The 20,187-nt window shown below is 39.8% G+C and overlaps 1 protein-coding gene across 1 annotated transcript in view; it reads right to left on the bottom strand.

The window, feature by feature from the left end:
• nmd (no mitochondrial derivative) overlaps positions 1-20,187 on the bottom strand; it is a 264,121-nt gene that overhangs the window by 195,407 nt on the left and 48,527 nt on the right. The window contains exon 2 of the mRNA XM_067138223.2: positions 3,283-3,342. Coding sequence (XP_066994324.2) covers positions 3,283-3,342 — 60 coding nt within the window. The remainder of the gene's footprint in view (positions 1-3,282; positions 3,343-20,187) is intronic.

The following is a 20,187-nucleotide window of genomic DNA, read 5'->3' as shown; positions in this document are numbered from 1 at the left end:
ATTAAAGCGTATATGGTTACAGATTAGCATATTCATGTCCCAGGAGACCCAGGTTCGCTCCTTGGATACAGTGAAAGTTTGTGCTCATTGTCACTGGCGACAGATGAATTGAACCTCCTGCAACTTCATCTAGTGTATTTAAAGTGCGTATGTTTTTGTATATTTTATTGCAGGAAGTGCCAATTATATATATATGAGATATTGGATGTTGAAGTCGTTCCATTTTTTTTTTTTTTGTATACAAGATTGCAATGTTGTACATAATGTCATGTGGATATATTTGCTGGAATCCTAATGAAACAAGCGTGTGTATTATATTGCATATTCAGCAATGATTAATTTAAGGAAATGACGCGATACGACTTTCAAATATTTGGAAATGTAGTCGTAGAAACGTACGTTCACATCAGTTCATAGGATATCGTAACTTGATATAATTTGAATATATTAATTCTCAACAGGTAAACAGAATTATAGCAGGGTATGTCCATACTAATTAAATGTGTGTAATCGTGATAGGTAATGCGCAAACTGATAAGCGTAAGTGCAGAGTGCAAATAATTCAGAAGAAAATGCCTCCTTAAGTTTGAAGTAATGGAACGTGAAATGAAGTATAGAAAGAGACTACCAACCTGTATCACATCAAGACCACCCTAAAGATTATTTGTAAAGTGTATTATATGGCATATCCATGTGAATAAGATGTGTTTCACTAGTATAGCAAAGTTGTTATATAAGACATTGTTTCTCTTCTCTCATAATGAATATTCCCCTAATATAGAGATTAGAAGATTATCGCCCCATCGAACAGTCCAGTCAGACCCGTAATGCTCTCCGGCTCAGCTAGCATGTTTATTCTGGTAGGGGAAGATGAGACTTCAATACCGGGCTGAGTTGGAAGCTCATCGGAGGTGCTCCATTCTGATACCATGTTTATGGACCACGGTAACTTGTTTATGTACTGAAGCCTTGGATAGGTACAATATGTCCCATACATTATTATCGTACGACACTGACAGGGGGAAAAGCATAGAAATGAAAAAGAAAAAAAAACACGTGGCCTACAACTCCGACAAAACTACCCACAGAAACGATGTTAACAGCGCGCGAACAACACAATAAAAAAACTCATTCTTTCGTCCCGATTAACTGAGTCGCTCATGCGCGCTAGCCTCTCTCGCTTGCAGGGCGATGGTCACCCCAAATCCCCAGCTGTATAAAGTGCACACGCTGTTATGGTTAGCGGGAAACATGATACACGAAGGCAATGGACGAAACACTTACGAAATAAAGCATCAAATAAATACGCTTGAAAATGAGGTTTCGTAAATTGCAGAAGCACATAAGAATTTCGCTTTTATCCTAGGGGAAGAGTATTGGCCGTACTAGAGGTTATATTGGTCAAAAATAGGAAGAAGTAAAAATAAATCGGAAAATCAGAAGACAAGTTAAAAACCGGAAAGTTTCTGGGTAAATCGGAAGGGGATGCTATATCCATCCTCCCATTTTCAGTCAGTTCACTTCCCAAGTATTTGAAGTGTTCTACTAATTCCAGTTCCTTGTCTCCAAGTTTGGTAACTCCTATTCCTTCTTTACTTCCTCTACTCATTGCCATTGTCTTGCTCTCCTCCACACTGATCCTCAGTCCACATAGTTCAATCCTTCTATTCAGTACATTCAGCTGCTGTTGTACCATCTCATCTTCTCCCCAGATCACATCATCATCGTCATCTGCAAAACATTACATTCATTCTTTCCCCTCTATAATCTTCTCTTGCTTCCATTATGATGTCATCCATCACCATCACGAACAGTAAAGGTGACAACACACTCCCTTGTTTTAGTCCACTGTCAATTCCAAACTATTCTGTTTTACCCACTGTTGTCTTCACACAGCAATAACACTTAACATATATTGCTTTTTATCATTGTTATTCATTCTTTGCCAATACCCCAGTGTGTCAGGCTTTCCCAAACGTATGATCTAGAGACGCTACTGTATCTTATGCCTTTTCTAAGTTTATGAAAGTCATTACTATATGCCTCCCATCTTCCCATGATCTGTCTGAGAATGGGTTCTACTGTTGACCTGACACTTCTGAATCCAAAATTGTTCCTCTTGTAACAAAGTTTTCACCTTTTCTCTAATTCTTCTTTCTAGTATTATTTCCATTATCTTAGCAACAAGGGAGAGGAAGGTGATCCCTTGGTAGTTACTGCACATCTTTTTATCTTTTCTTGAATATTACTATTAAAATCCGCTTTTCTCAAACCTCGGGCACTTTTTTTTTTCTCTCTCTCCACACACACTTGAGTATTCTACAAGTCCATTGGAATCCCCCAGGTCCTGCAGCCTTGATCATTTATACGGCTACTTCACCTATTCCCAGTGCTTTTCACATTTTCATCTCTTTAACAGCCCATTTCACCTGTCACTAATGTCCGATACCTTCTCTGTTACTACTTCTATTCCTGCTGCCTGGATACCGTCTCTACATATTCTCACGTTCAGCAGTGCACTGAAATACTCCTTCCACGTGTACATTATCTCCTCTGCTTTTGTCAATATTACTCCTCCTTTATTCTAAACAAATCCTGTGTTCTTAAACCAGTACAGTAAATTAATTTACAATGATTCCATTTTCCTCTGCAATTTTGCACACTTGTTTTATCATATTCTGAGGGATACATAGCTGTCTTCATTCTTGGCTCCCTCAAAGGACAAGCATTCTTATCCATTTCTGTACAGTTTCCTACCTGAGGCGTAAATTCAGACAACTCCTGCAGTCATTTCTTCTTCTTCTTTTTTTTTTGACAGGATCTATCTGATTATGTCTGGCTGAACAGTGTGCTAATGGACAGCAAATTAATCCCCACACCAATTATAAGTTAACATGAGATCATGATATGGTTTAAAACCCACCAAAATGCATTATGTTTATTTTTAAAAAGTGAATGTTTCAAATGCCAACCTTTCACTAGCCATGTGAAGCAAGCGTTAAGAGAGACAGCAGTGGTGAACACAAATGAGTGGGTCAGAGGGGGGCCAAAACATCACTATGGGACAAGAAAGCAAAAATTGTTTTATCATGAAGTTTTTCAGCAGGTATCAATATGCAGCTTTTGAACAGCACATTATTATCTAGCTCAATAAAAACAAAATAATGGTAATAAATAATTTAAAGGTCTTATATAAAGCAATTTTCTTCTCTCAGTCTTCTACTGCAGTAGCTTTTCCTCAGACAACCAAACACTAAACACAGGGAAAACATAAAAACTTACCTGTCCAATACCATCATCCTTCGTTTGAGTAATTCCAAGACGCTTCAGCTGCTCTTCAGCCTGAAAGATAACAATAGAAATAATCATTAAAGATCACCTCCAGAAACGTAGTCGAGTATAATATCCACAATTAAAAAGATACAAGCCTAATTCAATTACTACCTTTCACTGAACGGAAATGCGACTCTTAAAAGATACATGTTGTTGTTTGAGTCATCAGTCCACAGACTGGTTTGATGCAGCTGTCCGTGCCACCCTATCCTGTGCTAACCTTTTCATTTCTACATATCTGCTGCATCCTACATCTGCTCTAATATGATTGTCATATTCATACCCTGGTCTACGCCTATCATTCTTACTGTCTATACTTCCCTCAAAAACAAGCCCTGGGTGTCTTAAGATATCTCCTGTCATTCTATTTCTTCTTCTGGTCAAATTTAGCCAAATCGATCTCCTCTCACCAATTCGATTCAGTATCCCTTCATTTGTGATGCGATCTATCCATCCCACCTTCAGTATTCTTCTGTAAGACCACATTTCAAAAGCTTGTGTTCTCCATCTTTCACTTCCATACAACGCCACACTCCAGACAAAAGTCTTCAAAAACATCTTTCTAATTACATCAATTTTTGAGGAGAGCAAATTTATTTTCTTAAGAAAGGCCTTCTTTGCTTGTGCTAGCCTGCATTTTATGTCGTCCTTACTTCTGCCATCATTAGTTATTTTATTACCCAGTGTTCTCCCCAGGACTTCTTTAATGGGCGCACCGCCCGGCTGTTCTTACAGACCGCCCGGCTAACATAACCTAGATGTGTGCTAGTTACATAATATGAACACACAGTTGAGTCATTGGTTGTTTCGAATTAAAACATAAATACTGTGAAATTGTTCATTTAAATGATATGCGAGCACTCGTCTCGGTTCCGTATGACGTCACAAACCCTCCACAGCAACAGAGTTGCCAAGCACGATGCAATACAAATTGAAGAAATACGCCGTATAATATTGGCCAGAATTGTTAGAGACTATTACAAGAACGAGATAGTGATTGTGATATATTACTAGCGTTCTAAAACACAAAATTCGAACTACATTCTCTTAATATAGAAATACATTTACGAATCAATTGGAGAGGATTGTCTGTTGCAGCAGCATTATTGAAGTCATGCATCCCAATGTGATGCTTGGTACCGGCATCCTCCCAGTCACCTTGGTGAAGTCATTAACAGTGTTATACTGATAGTAATAATGTTGTCTTTACGTACCAGTAACTACTTTGAACGGTTTTCGGAGACGCCTACGTGCCGGAATCGTGTCCCTAGGAGTTCTTTTACGTGCCAGTAAATCTACCGAGGTTGACATATTTGAGCACATTCAAATACTACCGGACTGAACCAGGATCGAACCTGCCAAGTTGGGGTCAGGAGGCCAGCTCCTCAACAGTCTGACCTGCTCGGCCGGACAACAGTATCACTAGCAGCTACAGAGAAATTTACTGACATTCAGTCCTTCAAAATTTAATTTCATGAAGTGGTAAGGCGAATACCACAATAATATTTGAGATTATCGTAAGTTAAGATTTAACCGAGTTTGGGGTTTTGTTCATTATTTTATTCTTGATTTGAAATGTATGTACTTTGCATATATTGAACCATATCGTTGTCTTGGAGTCATTAAGTGTTACTTTAAACACACTTCCTTCGTTATATCACGATTTCATTCCCGCTAGTTTCGTTGTTACAAGTAATTTTACGAATGGTCAGAGATACCGACGCGTATTCCCATGGACTCGCTTCCGGGGCAGTGTCCATTTCCAGGCATAGAACTAAACTCGAGTTCGACTTTCTCGACTCCACTCCATCGCTAGCTCATCACAACGTTTTACCAAATACTTCAATACAATATTTGGTATTGCGCATTTGCTATGGCAACCATTTTGACGGAAAATATCGATCTACAATCGAATATGAAACACACAAATCGATAGAGTATGTGTTAGTGTTCAGTGTCACCAACTTTGTTTTCGAAGCAAATCTGTTTCTTCGGTGTTCTTTTGGTTTCTTTAACATTTACTGCTGCTAACAATGGAGTTCAGTTGATTTATAGTTCTGATTTAATTACATTTTAACTATTGTTAATATCAGTGTTTTCCATCTGTGCTTTACTTTCTAATTCATCACGAATATTGGTATTATTTTCAATCTCTTGGCGGGAATTACCTAAATGAACTGCCCATTTCATTTCTTCGTGTTTTCGACGCCAAGTTTTGTGTTCTCAAAATGAGCAGGAAATCTAGTCAAACATCTACTCTTCAAAATTTCTTTAAGAAAGAACCTAGTAAAAGTAATAATTCAACACCCGGAGATATTTCCGAAAAATACATTGCTGAGGTTGGTTCATCTGGTGAAGTGGAAAGTATTCAAAATGAAAAACCACAAGTGAAACATTCTTCTAAACACCACTTATCGGGCATCAGCAATGACTGGTTTAAGCAATTTACATGGTTAGTTGTGAAAGAAAATGGTATGTTATGTTCCACATGTATAAAATGTTCATTGAAGAAACCGACAAAGAAGGAAGTGATTTAGGTGACTATAACATGTGCAAGACTTCGAAAGGGGAGTTTAGTTGAACATGAACAAAGCAAGCTGCATACCGATTCTTGTTCAAACTTAAGTGAAAGACGTGCATTCGAAGAAACTGGATTTGGGCAAATAGAAAAAACAGTTTCTATTTTAAACAATTTACAGAGATGCTTTTCTCGGAGCCCTAAGATCACTGTATTGGTTGGCAAAAAATGAGCTACCACATACTACATTATACGGAAAATTGCTCAAACACTGTGAGGTTATGGGTTGTACATATCTAAAGCATCTTAATATTGGTGATAATGCTAATTATACTTCAGAAAGAATAATGCAGGAGTTACTTGATGTTATAGCTTCAGAAATTAGATGTGAAATATTAAAGAACATACATTCAGCAGATTATTTCAGTGTTCTGTGTGATGAAACTACAGACATTTCTGTACTAAAGCAACTTATTGTGTAGATAAAATATGTCAACCAACTTGAAACAGAGGTTAATGTTAGTTTTGTGTCAACCTGCAACATCAATGATGATAAAGCTGAGACCATAACAAATAAACTAACTGAAATCCTTGATAATTTAGGGTTAAAAACTTGTAATTTGGTAGGTCTAGGATCTGATGGGGTAGTTGTCATGATTGGTAAGTAAAAGGGAGTAGCAACATCGCTAAGAGAGAAAACAAATGGACTCATGTTAAACTGTCACTGCATTAACCACAGATTGGCACTTTCTAGTGCCTAGGCAGCAGCTGAAGTGCCTTAATTAGTGAAGTTTAATTACATTTTAAGACAACTCTGTTTCTTTTTTCAAAATTCCTCAGTCAGGATGGCTGGTTTAACTGTAATCCAGGATATCATGGACAGCCCTCAAATTAAACAAAAAATGGCCAGTGATACTAGATGGTTGTCTCATGACGCTGTTGTACAGTCTTTAGGAAGATCTATGGTGAGTGTTGTTGCTGCACTTGAAAGAGAGGCCACTGAAAGGAATGATATTACAGCTGAAAGCATAAGCAAGTGCATGAAGACATACAATTTCTTAGCTGCAATTATGATGCTTTCAGATATCTTACCTCTTCTGCGCACATTGTCTAGAGCTTGGCAAACGCAAGATATTGACTTGACAGAAATTGAGCCAATCTTAGAAGCCACAAAACTCAGCGTCTTACAATTAAACACACTCCAGGAAATCATTTTCAAAGTCTCAAGCACCATCTTGCTGGTGAATGGTCAGACTTCCATATCACTTATTCAGATGTCGATGTTGTGACCTTCAAGACAAAAATTTATAACAAGTACATAGATACTGTTATGTTCTGTTAGCTTCTGAGTTGCTTCTTGATTTCTACTCTAAAATGGGAAGCCCTCTAGGCATAAATTACAATAGCACTAAACTGAAATGGTCTGTTGCATCAAAAATGTTCCAAGGAGAGTCCTACATTGGATTAAGACCTAAACAAATAATGATGAAGTTTGCAACAACATGCGAGCTTAAGGAATCTTTTCCAAATTTAGCAACACTAGCTGCTACTGGACTCTCCATACCTGTGAGCACAGCTGAATGTGAAAGGGGATTTTCGGCTTTGAAGAGAGTTAAAACCTGTTTGAGGAATCGTATGAAGTAGAGCACACTCAACAATTTGATGCTGATTTCACTAGAGGAACCAGACTAAACAGAATTCAATTATGTAAGAGCTGCAGACAACTGGGCCTCAAAGAACGTCATGCTAAACATAAATTTCAATTTTTTTAATGGTAGAAAAAGATATCTTATTTTGTCTTGTTCGTGATAACAGTGAAATCAATTTTGCAGTTTATGTTTACCTCTCTGATATTGTTAATCCAAGCATGTGCCCCGCCTATATCAACCAGAGGGGAATAAATAATTTATTTATTGAAATTTTATCATTCATTTTTGAAGTAGTATAACCCCACCCGGCTACCTATTCCTGCCACTCGGCTGACAAAAATTTCTGGGGAGAACACTGTTACCCTAGTAATAACATTCATCTACTTCCTTTACGACCTCATTTTCTAATCTAATATTTCCTGCATCACCTGACTCTGTTCGACTGCACTCCATTACTTTTGCTTTGGACTTATTTTCATCTTGCACTTCTTACCCAAGACTCTGCCAATACCATCCAGCAATTTCTCCAGATCTTCTGCAGTCTCAGATAAAAGAACCATATCATCAGCAAATCTCAGCATTTTGATTTCCTCTCCTTGGATTGAGATTCCCTTCCCAAATTCCACTTTGATTTCCTTTACTGCTAGTTCTACAGGGTCTTTCACTCAACGTGGAGCCAGCCGGGCGGCTGGCACAGGGCAGCGGGTAGATGGGCGAGCTGGTCAGACGAGCACATGGCAACTCGCTGAGCTTGGGGCCGGAAGAGTGCATGTATGAATCACACATAAATAACAAACACACATAATAATGCATAACCCGTGGGGGTTTTCTTACCTGTTCCTCTATCGGGCGCGTCCCAGGTGGCGGATATGGGTACCCTCCAGAAGTCTGGAGGGTCTGAAGGAAATAAAATACCCTCCCGCGGACCAAAAACAGGTATTGCCAGAAAACGTCTTGAGGCATTGTGATTGTTACTAGCCCAAGTCAAGGCTTGGAAGTGGAGGCCTTGCCCACACATGCTAGAGAGGCATCCACGGTTCCTCCATATGGGTGATATGGTGGTTCAGGTGATGTGGGGCTGGTGATTGAGGTGAAGGTTCACTGTGGGGTGCTGGAACCAACATATTACTTTGCTCTATGTAGCCTGGAGGAGCCGCGGGTTGGGAAAGGGGCGATCCCAACCTAGGGGGGAAGTCATGGCTGTGAACTCAGTCATGATAATGCCAAGTGGAGACCACGTGAGTAGACCTACTGAAGGGGGAACAAACCTGGCTAGGTTTGGGCCAGGGGCGGACCGATGGATGGACGTCTGAGGGGCGTGGTCTCTGCTACGGAGAGCCCGAGTTGCGGGAGGACAATGTCTGGCTGCATGCCTCAGCAGGGATGGTGAGAACGACGCTCAGGACCCTAGAAGGGGCAAAAACACTATGATTGATTGAAATATAGATGCTTATAAAGAACCAATTTCAAAAAATTTGACATCAAGGGAAGCCAAGGAAACTCCAGTAGAGCAGATCCAGGAGCAAGCCCAAGATGAAAAAATGGAGACAGAAGTCCCAATTGGACAGGCTGTTGCCGACTCAAAACAGGAAATGGCAACAGAAGCTCCAGTAGAGCAGACTGCTGTCAGAATCAATCAGCACAATACCAAACACAAGAGTGGAGGGTGCTGAATGCCACTTCAATCGATAAGACAGGAAGGACAGTCGTTTTAGCCCTTGGTGAAAGAGACTTTAAAGAGCTCAAGAAGAGAAGCCTTAAGGCTAAGCTCGGACTTGGGCAGATCAAGTTTCAAGTCATCAGGGGAAAAACAAAACTCAATGTTGATAAAGATGGAGCTGAAGGCCCTCCAGGCCAATCTTCAGCATAAAAAAGCAGCTGTGACCAATTTTGCCAGGATGTTCAAGCACGGGGCTATTGACGTGACCCTTATTCAAGAGCCATGGGTAGTCAAGGGCAGAGTGACAGGACTGGCGGAATCTGGAGGTAAGCCGATGTACGATACAACATCGGAAATACACAGAACATGTCTTGTGAACAGGAAATTAAAATATCTTATGGGACTGAACCGTGGCCAAGATTAAACTTGGAAACTGGGAGGGACCCAGAGAAATAACCATAGGCTCTGCACACCTCCCATATGACTCAACAAACCTGCCCCCATCAGAAGAAGTTGAGAACCTAATTTGCAACGCAAAGAGAAAAGACGAACACCTAGTCCTTGGAGCAGATGTAAATTCACACCACACGGAATGGGGCAGCACGAACTGCAATGCAAGAGATGAGTCTTTACTAGAGTTTATTACTGGAACTGAGTTGACGATACTAAACCTAGGAAACAAGCCTACATTTATAAATAAAAATCGTAGGGAGGTAATAGACATTACACTAAGCACTATGCATATTGCAAACTTTATTAAAGACTGGAAGGTGCTGGAGGAACTATCATTGGCAGACCACCAGCACATCCAATTTGCAATAGATGCAAGACTATGTGGGACTGAGATGTACAGAGACCCAAAAACAAATAACTGGGACAGATACAGAGAAGTTCTAGGGAAGGCTGTACAAAAAATTCCAACTAACATGAGAGGACAGAAAGAATTGGATAAGGCAGTGGAACTATTAGAAGAGGCCATTATAGACTCATTCCATGAAAACTGTCCTCTCAAAGAAAACATCAAAAAAGTAAGGTGGAACAACAAACTAGCCAAAATGTAAAAAGAGGTTAGGATGTTGTATAGAATATCATCTAGAAATGGTATGTGGGACGTATATCATAGGAAACTCACTGAGTATAACCTAGAGATACGGAAAGCAAAAAGAAAATTTTGGAGACTGTTCTGTGAAAAAGTGGAATCACACACTGAAACAGCAAGGCTCCAGAAGGTTCTCAAAGCAACCCATATAAATCAAGTGGGGACAATGGAGAAACCAGATGGGTCATTTACTCAGACAGGGAGGGACACGCTGGAGATACTAATGGCATGTCACTTTCCTGAGGCTGAGGAGATGATAGAAGAAGAAACGGTTGGAACAGAAACTGGAGCTCGAAGGGCAGACTGGAACTGTGATAACAGAATAATAAAACATAACCATGTAAAAAGGGCAATCGACACATTTCATCCTATAAAGGCCTGGGGCCAGATGAGATACTTCCGATACTCCTACAAGAAGGAAGGAAGATACTCGTCAATGACCTGACGGATCTTTTCAGAGCTAGTCTAGCTTTAGGATACGTGCCGAAATCATGGTCTGAAGCCAAAGCAGTATTCATACCTAAGCATGGAAGGGCAAATTATACCCAAGCCAAAGCATACAGAAATTATGTTTAAACTCCTTCATGCTGAAAGCAATGGAGAAAATTATGGATAAGTATATTAGAAGAACGGTGCAACTTAACTCAACGTTACATGAAAATCAGTTTGCATATAGACCTGGCAGATCCACTGAAGTAGCACTTCACCAGGTGGTTTGTAAACTAGAAGAAAGCCTAGAATATAAAGAAATTGCACTGGCAGCATTTCTAGATATAGAAAGAGCCTTCAGCAATACAACGTATGACTCTATGAACAAAGCATTGGAAAAGAGCAAGGTGAGTAAAACCGTCGTCAAATGGATTAAATCCATGTTAGATGGAAGGAAGATAAAAGCAACCCTGTTTGAAGAAATGCTGACGGTTAGGGCCATTCGAGGCTGTGCTCAGGGAGGAGTTCTTTCTCCTCTGGTGTGGAACCTTGTGGTGAACAAAATCATAGCTATGCTCAACAAACAAGTTTTTTATACACAAGGATACACAGATGACCTAGTGACTGTGGAACATGGTAAGATGATGAGTGTTATCCAGGACCTCATGCACAGATCACTTAACCTTGTGGAGAACTGGTGTCGGGAAGAACAAATATCAGTCAACGCGAACAAGATAACTTGGCCCCTTTTACAAGGAGGAGGAAATCACAGGGAAATAGATCACTGAAGCTCTCTGGGCAAGATATATATATAGTATATGGAAGAACAGACACTGCACCAAGGTGTAGTATTAGATAAAAATCTAACCTGGAATCAACATATGGAAAGGAACATAAACCGGGCCAAGAACTTGTTGTACGCATGTAAAAGAGCCGTCGGGAAGACATGGGGCCTAAGACCATCAATGGTAATGTGGATATATACAATGATCATTAGACCATTGATGGCCTATGCTGCAATCATCTGGTGGCAGAAAGTAAGTAAAGGAAAAGTTGGCAGTAGATTGGATAGCCTAGAGAGAATGGCATGCATAGCCATAACTGGGGCTATGAGAACTATGCCGACAGAAGCCTTGAATACTTCATTTGACCTCCCATCACTATGCAATTTCATAAAAGAACAGGCTAGAATGAGTTCATATAGATTGTCACAATCAGAGTGCTGGAATGCACAAAGACCCAATCTAGGACACTGTAAAATTAACAGAGTAATAACAGAGGAAGTTCTACACATGCCTTCTGATCATATACAAAGTACAACTTTGAAAAACCATTTGGGACCCAGATAATAAAAAAAGAAGACTGGGATATCAACAAATGGAATACTGAAAAAGAAGATATAGTGTGGTGGACTGATGGCCCAAAGAGGGATCAACGGGGGAAGACCTGAGAGATCAATATAGATGAGCCTGGGCACACACACAATACGGTCTTTCAAGCTGAAATGATAGATATCACAACATGTCATGAAGAAAATCTGAAAATGAACTATGGGAATAAGACAATTCTCATTTTTACGGACAGCCAAGCGGCCATTAAGGCACTAGAGGCAGTCCAGATAATATTCAGAATTGTCTGGTATTGCTACTCCCTTCTCCTGAAGCTCTCAAAGTACAACACTGTCAAAATAATATGGGTACCAGGGCATGCAGGTATAGAAGGAGATGAAAAGGCAGATAAACTCGCCAGGAAAGGGCCAGAAACCCTATTGTAGGCCCAAAACCTGTACGCAAGATTCCCTATGGAAAAGCCCAATACTACATAGGAAAATGGGTACAAAAGAAACAAATGGAAAACTGGAAATATACTCCAGGATGCAGGTTTGCAAAGGAACTGATAAAAAGACCAAACAAGAAGCATACTAAAGAACTGCTGAAACTCAGCAGAGAAAATATAAGATGGGTACCAGTAGTAGGACTGTTGACAGGATACTGCCATCTGAAAAAACACCTACATAGAATTAGAGTAATAGGAGACAACATATGTAGGAAATGCAATGAAGCAGAGGAATCAGGTGAACACACACTTTTTGAACGTGAGGCGCTGGTTAGAATCAGACTCTCCACTCTATGACTACCAGGTGAAGAGAGAGAAAAAATGCAAGAAGATCCAATAAGAACAACCTGCAGCTTTGTGAAGGGAGCAGGTATATCTAGGTGGGAATGAAGGAAAAACATCGTAGCAAAAGATCTTAGAGGTTGATGCTAATTAGGAACTAATTTTTAGAGGCCCCATGAAGAAAAGAAGACAAAAAGAAGATAATACATAATCAAAGTAAAATAATTTCTCACCTTGTCACAGAATAATATGTTGAAAATATCTTCCACCTGCATCTACACATTTCTGGCTTCATCTAAGGAAATTTTCATTCATACGCATTAGTTCATCTACCAAGATAGCCTCAATTTCTCTCGTGATATTTTGAGTTCATCTACGGTGGGAAAATGGGAGTGTTGGCGGCAAGAACTGCAGGCAAGATAATAGGGCCTATAGTTTTTGAAACAACAATCACTGGGCAGAGATATAGGTATGACATTCTTGTACCAGTTTTTAACAACTGACGGACAATGAATGCCAGTCTGGATATTTCCAGCAAGACTCTGCAACCACGCATTCGGATAACGAGTCATAAGTTTAATCAAGGAAATTTATGACAACAGAGTAATTAGTAAACCACTGTGGCCTGCAAGATCCCCAGATCTTATGGTTTGCGATTTTGATTTATGGGGAAAATTGAAAAATAGGGTTTATGCAACAAACCCTCATACTGTAGATGAACTCAAACAAACTATCATAAGAGAAATAAAAGCTATCTCGGTAGATGAACTAATACGTATGAATGAAAATTTCCTTAGTTGAAGTCAGAAATGTGTAGATGCAGGTGGAGGACATGTTTAACATCTGTGACAAGGAAAGAAATTATTTTATTTTGATTATGCGCTATTATGTGTGCTTGTTATTTACATGCGATTCATATGGGCGCTCTCACGGCCCCAAGCACATTGAGCTGCTGTGTGCTCATCTGACCAGCTTGCCCATCTACCCGCTGCACTGGCTGACCGGCCGGCCTCACTTTGAGGGAAAGACCCTGTATATAAACACTGAAAAGGAAGGGGAACAGACTGCAACCTTGCCACACTCCTTTCTGGATTGCTGCCTCCTTTTCAAAGTCCTCGATTCTTATCACTGCACACTGATGTTTACACAGATTGTAGATCACTCTCCATTCTCGGTACCTGATCTCAATCACCTTCAGAATCTCCAACAGTTTGGTCCAATCAACATTATCAAATGCCTTTTCAAGATCTACGAACGCCATGTATGCGGACTTGTCCTTCTTAATTCAATCCTCTAAGATCAGATGTAAAGTCACGATTGCTTCATGTGTTCCAAAATTTCTTCCGAAGCCAAACTGATCTTCTCCCAACTCAGTTTCAACTCGACTTCCATTCTTCTGTAAATAATACGTGTTAAAATTTTGCAGGCACGAGATACTAAAGTAATGGTTGGGTAGTTTTCACACTTGTCAGCACCAGCTTTCTTGGGAATAGGTATAACAATATTCTGCCAAAAATCTGATGGCACTTCTCTTGTCTCATATATCTTGCATACTGTATTAGATTGAATAACCTTGTCATGCTAGTTTCTCCTAAGGCAGTCAAGTAATTCAGAGGAATGTCATCAATTCCAGGTGCCTTGTTCCTATTTAGGTCTCTCAAAGCTCTGTCAAATTCTGACCTCAAAATTTGGTCTCGCATTTTATCAGCATCAACAGCCTCTTCATGTTCCAGAACCATATCATCTACATCTTTACCTTAATACAACTGTTGGATATGTTCCTGCCATCTTTCTGCCTTGTCTTCTTTCCCTAGAAGTGATTTTCCATTCGACCACTTAATATTCATACACCTAGTTTTCCTTTCTCGAAAGGTTTCCCTGATTTTCCTGTATGCAGCATCTACATTTTCTAGGACCATAAAACCTTCAACATCCTTGCACTTCTTCAGCCATTCTTCCTCAGCTGTCCTGCACTTTCTATCCACTTCATTCTTTAATCGCCTGTATTTCTTTCTGCCCTCTTCATTTTTTTCATTCTTGTACTTTCATCGTTCATCAATCAGGTCTAGTATCTCCTGAGTTATCCATTCATTCTTAGTTGAGCTTTCCTTTCTTCCTAACATTTCTCAGCAGCCCTAGAAACCTCATTCTTCACGACTGTTCATTTCTCCTCTATTGTGTTTCCATCAGCCTTTTCATTTAATCCTTGTGCAACGTGTTCCTTCAAACAGTCCCTCACACTCTTTTCTTTCAACTTGTCTAGATCCCATCTCCTTGCATTCCTTCCTTTCTTTAATTTCTTCAACTATACACAGCATTTCATGACCAACAAGTTGCAGTCAAGAGTCCATGTTTGCTCCTGGGAAAGTTCTGCAATCCAACACCTGGTTTCTGAATCTCTGCCTCATCATAATGAAGTCTATTCGATACCTTCCAGTGTCTCCAGGTCTTGTCTACATATACTGTTGTTTGTGGTGTTTGAACCAAGTATTAGCAAAGACTAAATTATGATCAGTGCACAACTTAACCAGACAACTTCCTCTTTCATTCCTTTGTCCCAATCCAAAATCTCCTACTTTATTACCTCCTCTTCCTTGGCCTACCACTACATTCCAGCATCCCATCACAATTAGATTTTCGTCACCTTCTACATATCGTATTAAATCTTCTATCTCTCCATATATCGGTTTTCTTTCAATTTCTTCATCATCTGCTGAACTAGAAGGCATATAGACCTGCATTGTTGTGGGCATTGGTTTGGTGTCTATCTTGACACCAATAATCCTTCCACTTTGCTGGTCGTAGTAGCTTACCCGCTCCCCTATTTTCTTATTCGTTGTTAAACCAACTCCTGCATTTCCTATTGGATTTTGTGCTGATAATTCTGTAGTCGCCTGAAGCCCCCATGGCTCAGGCGGCAGCCTCTCACCGCTGGGTTCCGTGGTTCAAATTCCGGTCACTCCATGCGAGATCTGTGCTGGACAAAGCGGAGGCGGGAAAGGTTTTTCTCCCGGTACTCCAGTTTTCAACGTCATCATTTATTCCAGCAACACTCTAAACTATCATTTCTTTTGCCAGTCATTAATCATTGCCCCACAAGAGTGTGACAGGCCTCAGCAGCCGGCACCATTCATTCATTCACTCCATCCCTGACTGGAAAACAGTATGTAGGTTTTCGTTCAATTCTGTAGTCGCCTGACCAAAAATCCTGCTCTGCCTGCCAATGTGCTTCCACATATACCAACTACATCTAACTTTAGTCTATACATCTCCCTTTTCAAAATTCTCTAACCTACCATGACAATTCAAACTTTTAACATTCCACGGTCCGACTCGCAGAATGCCAGTATCCAACTTCCTGATGTTTGCTCCCCACCCAGAGATCCAAATGGGGGACTATTTTACTTGCAGAATATTTTACCCGGGAGGAAACCATCATAAGTGCATCATTCTGCATGTCCTCGGGAGTTAGGTACTGTTGTAGTTTCCCGTTGCTTTGAGGCGCAAAGCAGTATCAATGTGACCATTATTGAACAGCAGTGAACAGAAATCAGAGAAGCAACAGGAGTCCTTATTATGTAATGTTATGTAAATTTTGTCTTGTCATCATTTTGGGTAAACAAAAACATTTAAAAAACTAAAGAATTTATGCAAAGCAAATTACTGTATGTAGCTTTCTTATTCTGAAAAACCTCAAGAAAAGACCTGAAAAATCAATGGGGTGTTATGTTTAAAAATTATTACATATTTAGGCCTATGAAGAAGATTTATGTTCAAAGAGATCTGGGGATTGAAATTTTCTATTTCAAATTGTATATTATTCTGTAAATTGTATAAAGGGATGTGGATTTTTATACATAACTTGCGAGGCAGGGTGTGCCATATCCAAATGGCCCTTCCTGTCGTTTTGTAATATCCGCTAATATGCGAATTCAGCAGAAAGGATTATTCTAGAAGATCATTGTCATTGGTCAAAATAAAAGGTTTTTTTTATTGGCCAGTATATTTGGATTTTTCATTGGTGAATGTGGTAATCTGGAGTGTGCTATTGGTTATTTGTAATCGCACGATTTTCTGTTTTTGGCTCCTCGCCTGTGTGAGTTTAATTGTCCACGTCTTTGAATTCGGATCACTGTAGCGGGCGGACGCGTCTTCCGTCCGTCCCGCAACGGGTCTTCAGCCGGCCAAGTTAAGCGCTATGTTATTGCCTTATATTGATTTATATGCATTCTTATGTTTCAGACTTTTCCCACTTATGTAACATCCGTAATTATGTAGAATTTCATCTTGTGTGCCAGAGTTTCTTCTAGTTTTCTCACATTCACCAAAATAGACCTTCTTTTCTAACTCTATAGTCCTCTCCATGTAAGGCTGTACCTTAAGGGTGCAACCTTACCCTTTCTCCCCTGTAATATTAAGGTAGTGATTTATAGTTACTTTTCTTGCTGTTGGGAATTTTGCAGTTCTTTTTCAGTGTCGGTAACCATACAGTTTAGGGACCCTACTTGCCGATACGTCGTCTTACATTTACCGTTAATCTGGCACGTTGGCAACATTCAATCACTGTTCTAGCTTGAATTGCGTGTTGCCACCGCATTGCTGTTAAAGTCACTAGTGATACATTTGCGAGAATATTTAAAGCATATTTTCTTTTTCTGTGGGATTGTAAATCTATTTGGCTAATACCAGGTAGTTGAATTGTGGCATGTTCGGACAATGCATTAGTAACATAGTTTGTGTGAAATGACGTGTTCATCATTTGATTAATTACGTTCCTATTTCGTCCCATACTTACGAACAGAATTCGGTTGGGATGTCTAAGAAGGAAGAAAAATCGTCGTAGGATTAAGGAATATAGGACCCTTGTTATTGTAATGGATAATGCACCATATCACTGTAAGCTTGTTGAGCATCAACCAACAACGAAATGGAGGGAGGATCAATTAGTGGTAATTATACTTCATTGAATATTTCCTTCTACTGAATGATATTTAATGATGTTACAGAAATTTATTTTTCCTTTAATTTACAGTCATGGTTAAGGCAGAATGGAGTTTCTCCAACAGAAAATGCTACAAAAGATGAGCTGCAAAGGTTGTGTAATATGAATCGAAGTCACTTAAAGAGGTACAGAAGCATCTGAACATGTTGTTGTTGAGTCATCAGTCCATAGACTGGTTTGATGCAGCGCTCCATGCCACCCTATCCTGTGCTAACCTTTTCATTTCTACGTAACTATTGCATCCTACATCTGCTCTAATCTGTTTGTCATATTCATACCTTGGTCTACCCCTACCGTTCTTGCCACCTACACTTCCTTCAAAAACAAACTGAACAAGTCCTGGGTGTCTTAAGATGTGTCCTATCATTCTATCTCTTCTTCTCGTCAAATTTAGCCAAATCGATCTCCTCTCACCAATTCGATTCAGTATCTCTTCATTCGTGATTCGATCTATCCATCTCACCTTCAGCATTCTTCTGTAACACCACATTTCAAAAGCTTCTATTCTCTTTCTTTCTGAGCTAGTTTTCGTCCATGTTTCACTTCCATACAATGCCACGCTCCACACAAAATTCTTCAAAAACATCTTTCTAATTCCGATATCAATGTTTGAAGTGAGCAAATTTCTTTTCTTAGGAAAGCTCTTCCTTGCTTGTGCTAGTCTGCATTTTATGTCCTCCTTACTTCTGCCATCGTTGGTTATTTTACTACCCAAGTAACAATATTCATCAACTTCCTTTAAGACTTCGTTTCCTAATCTAATATTTCCTACATCACCTGCCTTCGTTCGACTGCACTCCATTACTTTTGTTTTGGACTTATTTATTTTCATCTTGTACTCCTTACCTAAGACTTCATCCATACCATTCAGCAACTTCGAGACCTTCTGCAGTCTCAGATAAAATAACAATATCATCCGCAAATCTCAAGGTTTTGATTTCCTCTCCTTGGACTGTGATTCCCTTTCCAAATTTCTTTTTGATTTCCTTTACTGCCTGTTCTATGTAAACATTGAAAAGGAGAGGGGACAAACTGCAGCCTTGCCTCACTCCTTTCTCGATTGCTGCTTCTTTTTCAAAGCCCTCGATTCTTATCACTGCAGACTGATTTTTATACAGGTTGTAGATAATTCTTCGTTCTCGGTATCTGATCCCTTTCATCTTCAGAATCATAAATAGCCTGGTCCAATCAACATTATCGAATGCCTTTTCTAGATCTACGAATGCCATGTACGTGGGCTTGTCCTTCTTGATTCGATCCTCTAAGATCAGACGTAAAGTCAGGATTGCTTCACGTGTTCCTACATTTCTTCTGAAGCCAAATTGATCTTCCCCCAACTCAGCTTCAACTTGTTTTTCCATTCTTCTGTAAATAATACGTGTTAAAATTTTGCAGGCATGAGATACTAAACTAATAGTGCGGTAGTTTTCACACCTGTCAGCACCGGCTTTCTTGGGAATAGGTATAACAACATTCTGCTGAAAATCGGATGGGACTTCTCCTGTCTCATACATCTTGCACACTAAATGAAATAACCTTACCATGCTGGTTTCTCCCAAGGCAGTCAGTAATTCAGAGGGAATATCATCAATTCCAGGTGCCTTGTTCCTATTTAGGTCACTCACAGCTCTGTCAAACTCTGACCTCAAAATCGGGTCTCCCATTTCATCAGCATCAACAGCCTCTTCATGTTCCAGAACCAAATTATCTACATCGTTACCTTGAAACAACTGTTGGATATGCTCCTGCCATCTTTCTGCTTTGTCTTCTTTCCCTAGAAGTGGTTTTCCATCTGAGCTCTTAATATTCATGCACCTAGATTTCCTTTCTCCAAAGGTTTCCTTGATTTTCCTGTATGCAGCATCTACCTTTCCCAGGACCATACAGCCTTCGACATCCTTGCACTTCTCCTTCAGCCATTCTTCCTTAGCTACCTTGCACTTTCTATCCACTTGATTCTTTAATCGCCTGTATTCTTTTCTGCCCTCTTCAATTCTAGCATTCTTGTATTTTCGTCGTTCATCAATCAGGTCTAGTATCTCCTGAGTTATCCACTGATTCTTAGTTGATCTTTTCTTCCTTCCTAACATTTCTTCAGCAGCCCTACTGACTTCATTTTTCATGACTCTCCACTCTTCCTCTACTGTGTTTCCTTTGGCCTTTTTATTTAGTCCTTGTGCAACATGTTCCTTGAAACAATCCATCACACTCTTTTCTTTCAACTTGTCTAGATCCCATCTTTTTGCATTCTTTCCTTTCTTCAATTTCTTCAACTTCAGATGGCATTTCATGACCAACAAGTTGTGGTCAGAGTCCACGTCTGCTCCTGGGAAAGTTTTGCAATCCAACACCTGGTTTCTGAATCTCTGCCTAATCATA

This window comes from Anabrus simplex, chromosome 1 (assembly GCF_040414725.1).
Source record: "Anabrus simplex isolate iqAnaSimp1 chromosome 1, ASM4041472v1, whole genome shotgun sequence".
Lineage (NCBI taxonomy): Eukaryota > Metazoa > Arthropoda > Insecta > Orthoptera > Tettigoniidae > Anabrus > Anabrus simplex.
This window is presented reverse-complemented; position numbering and strand designations above follow the sequence as displayed.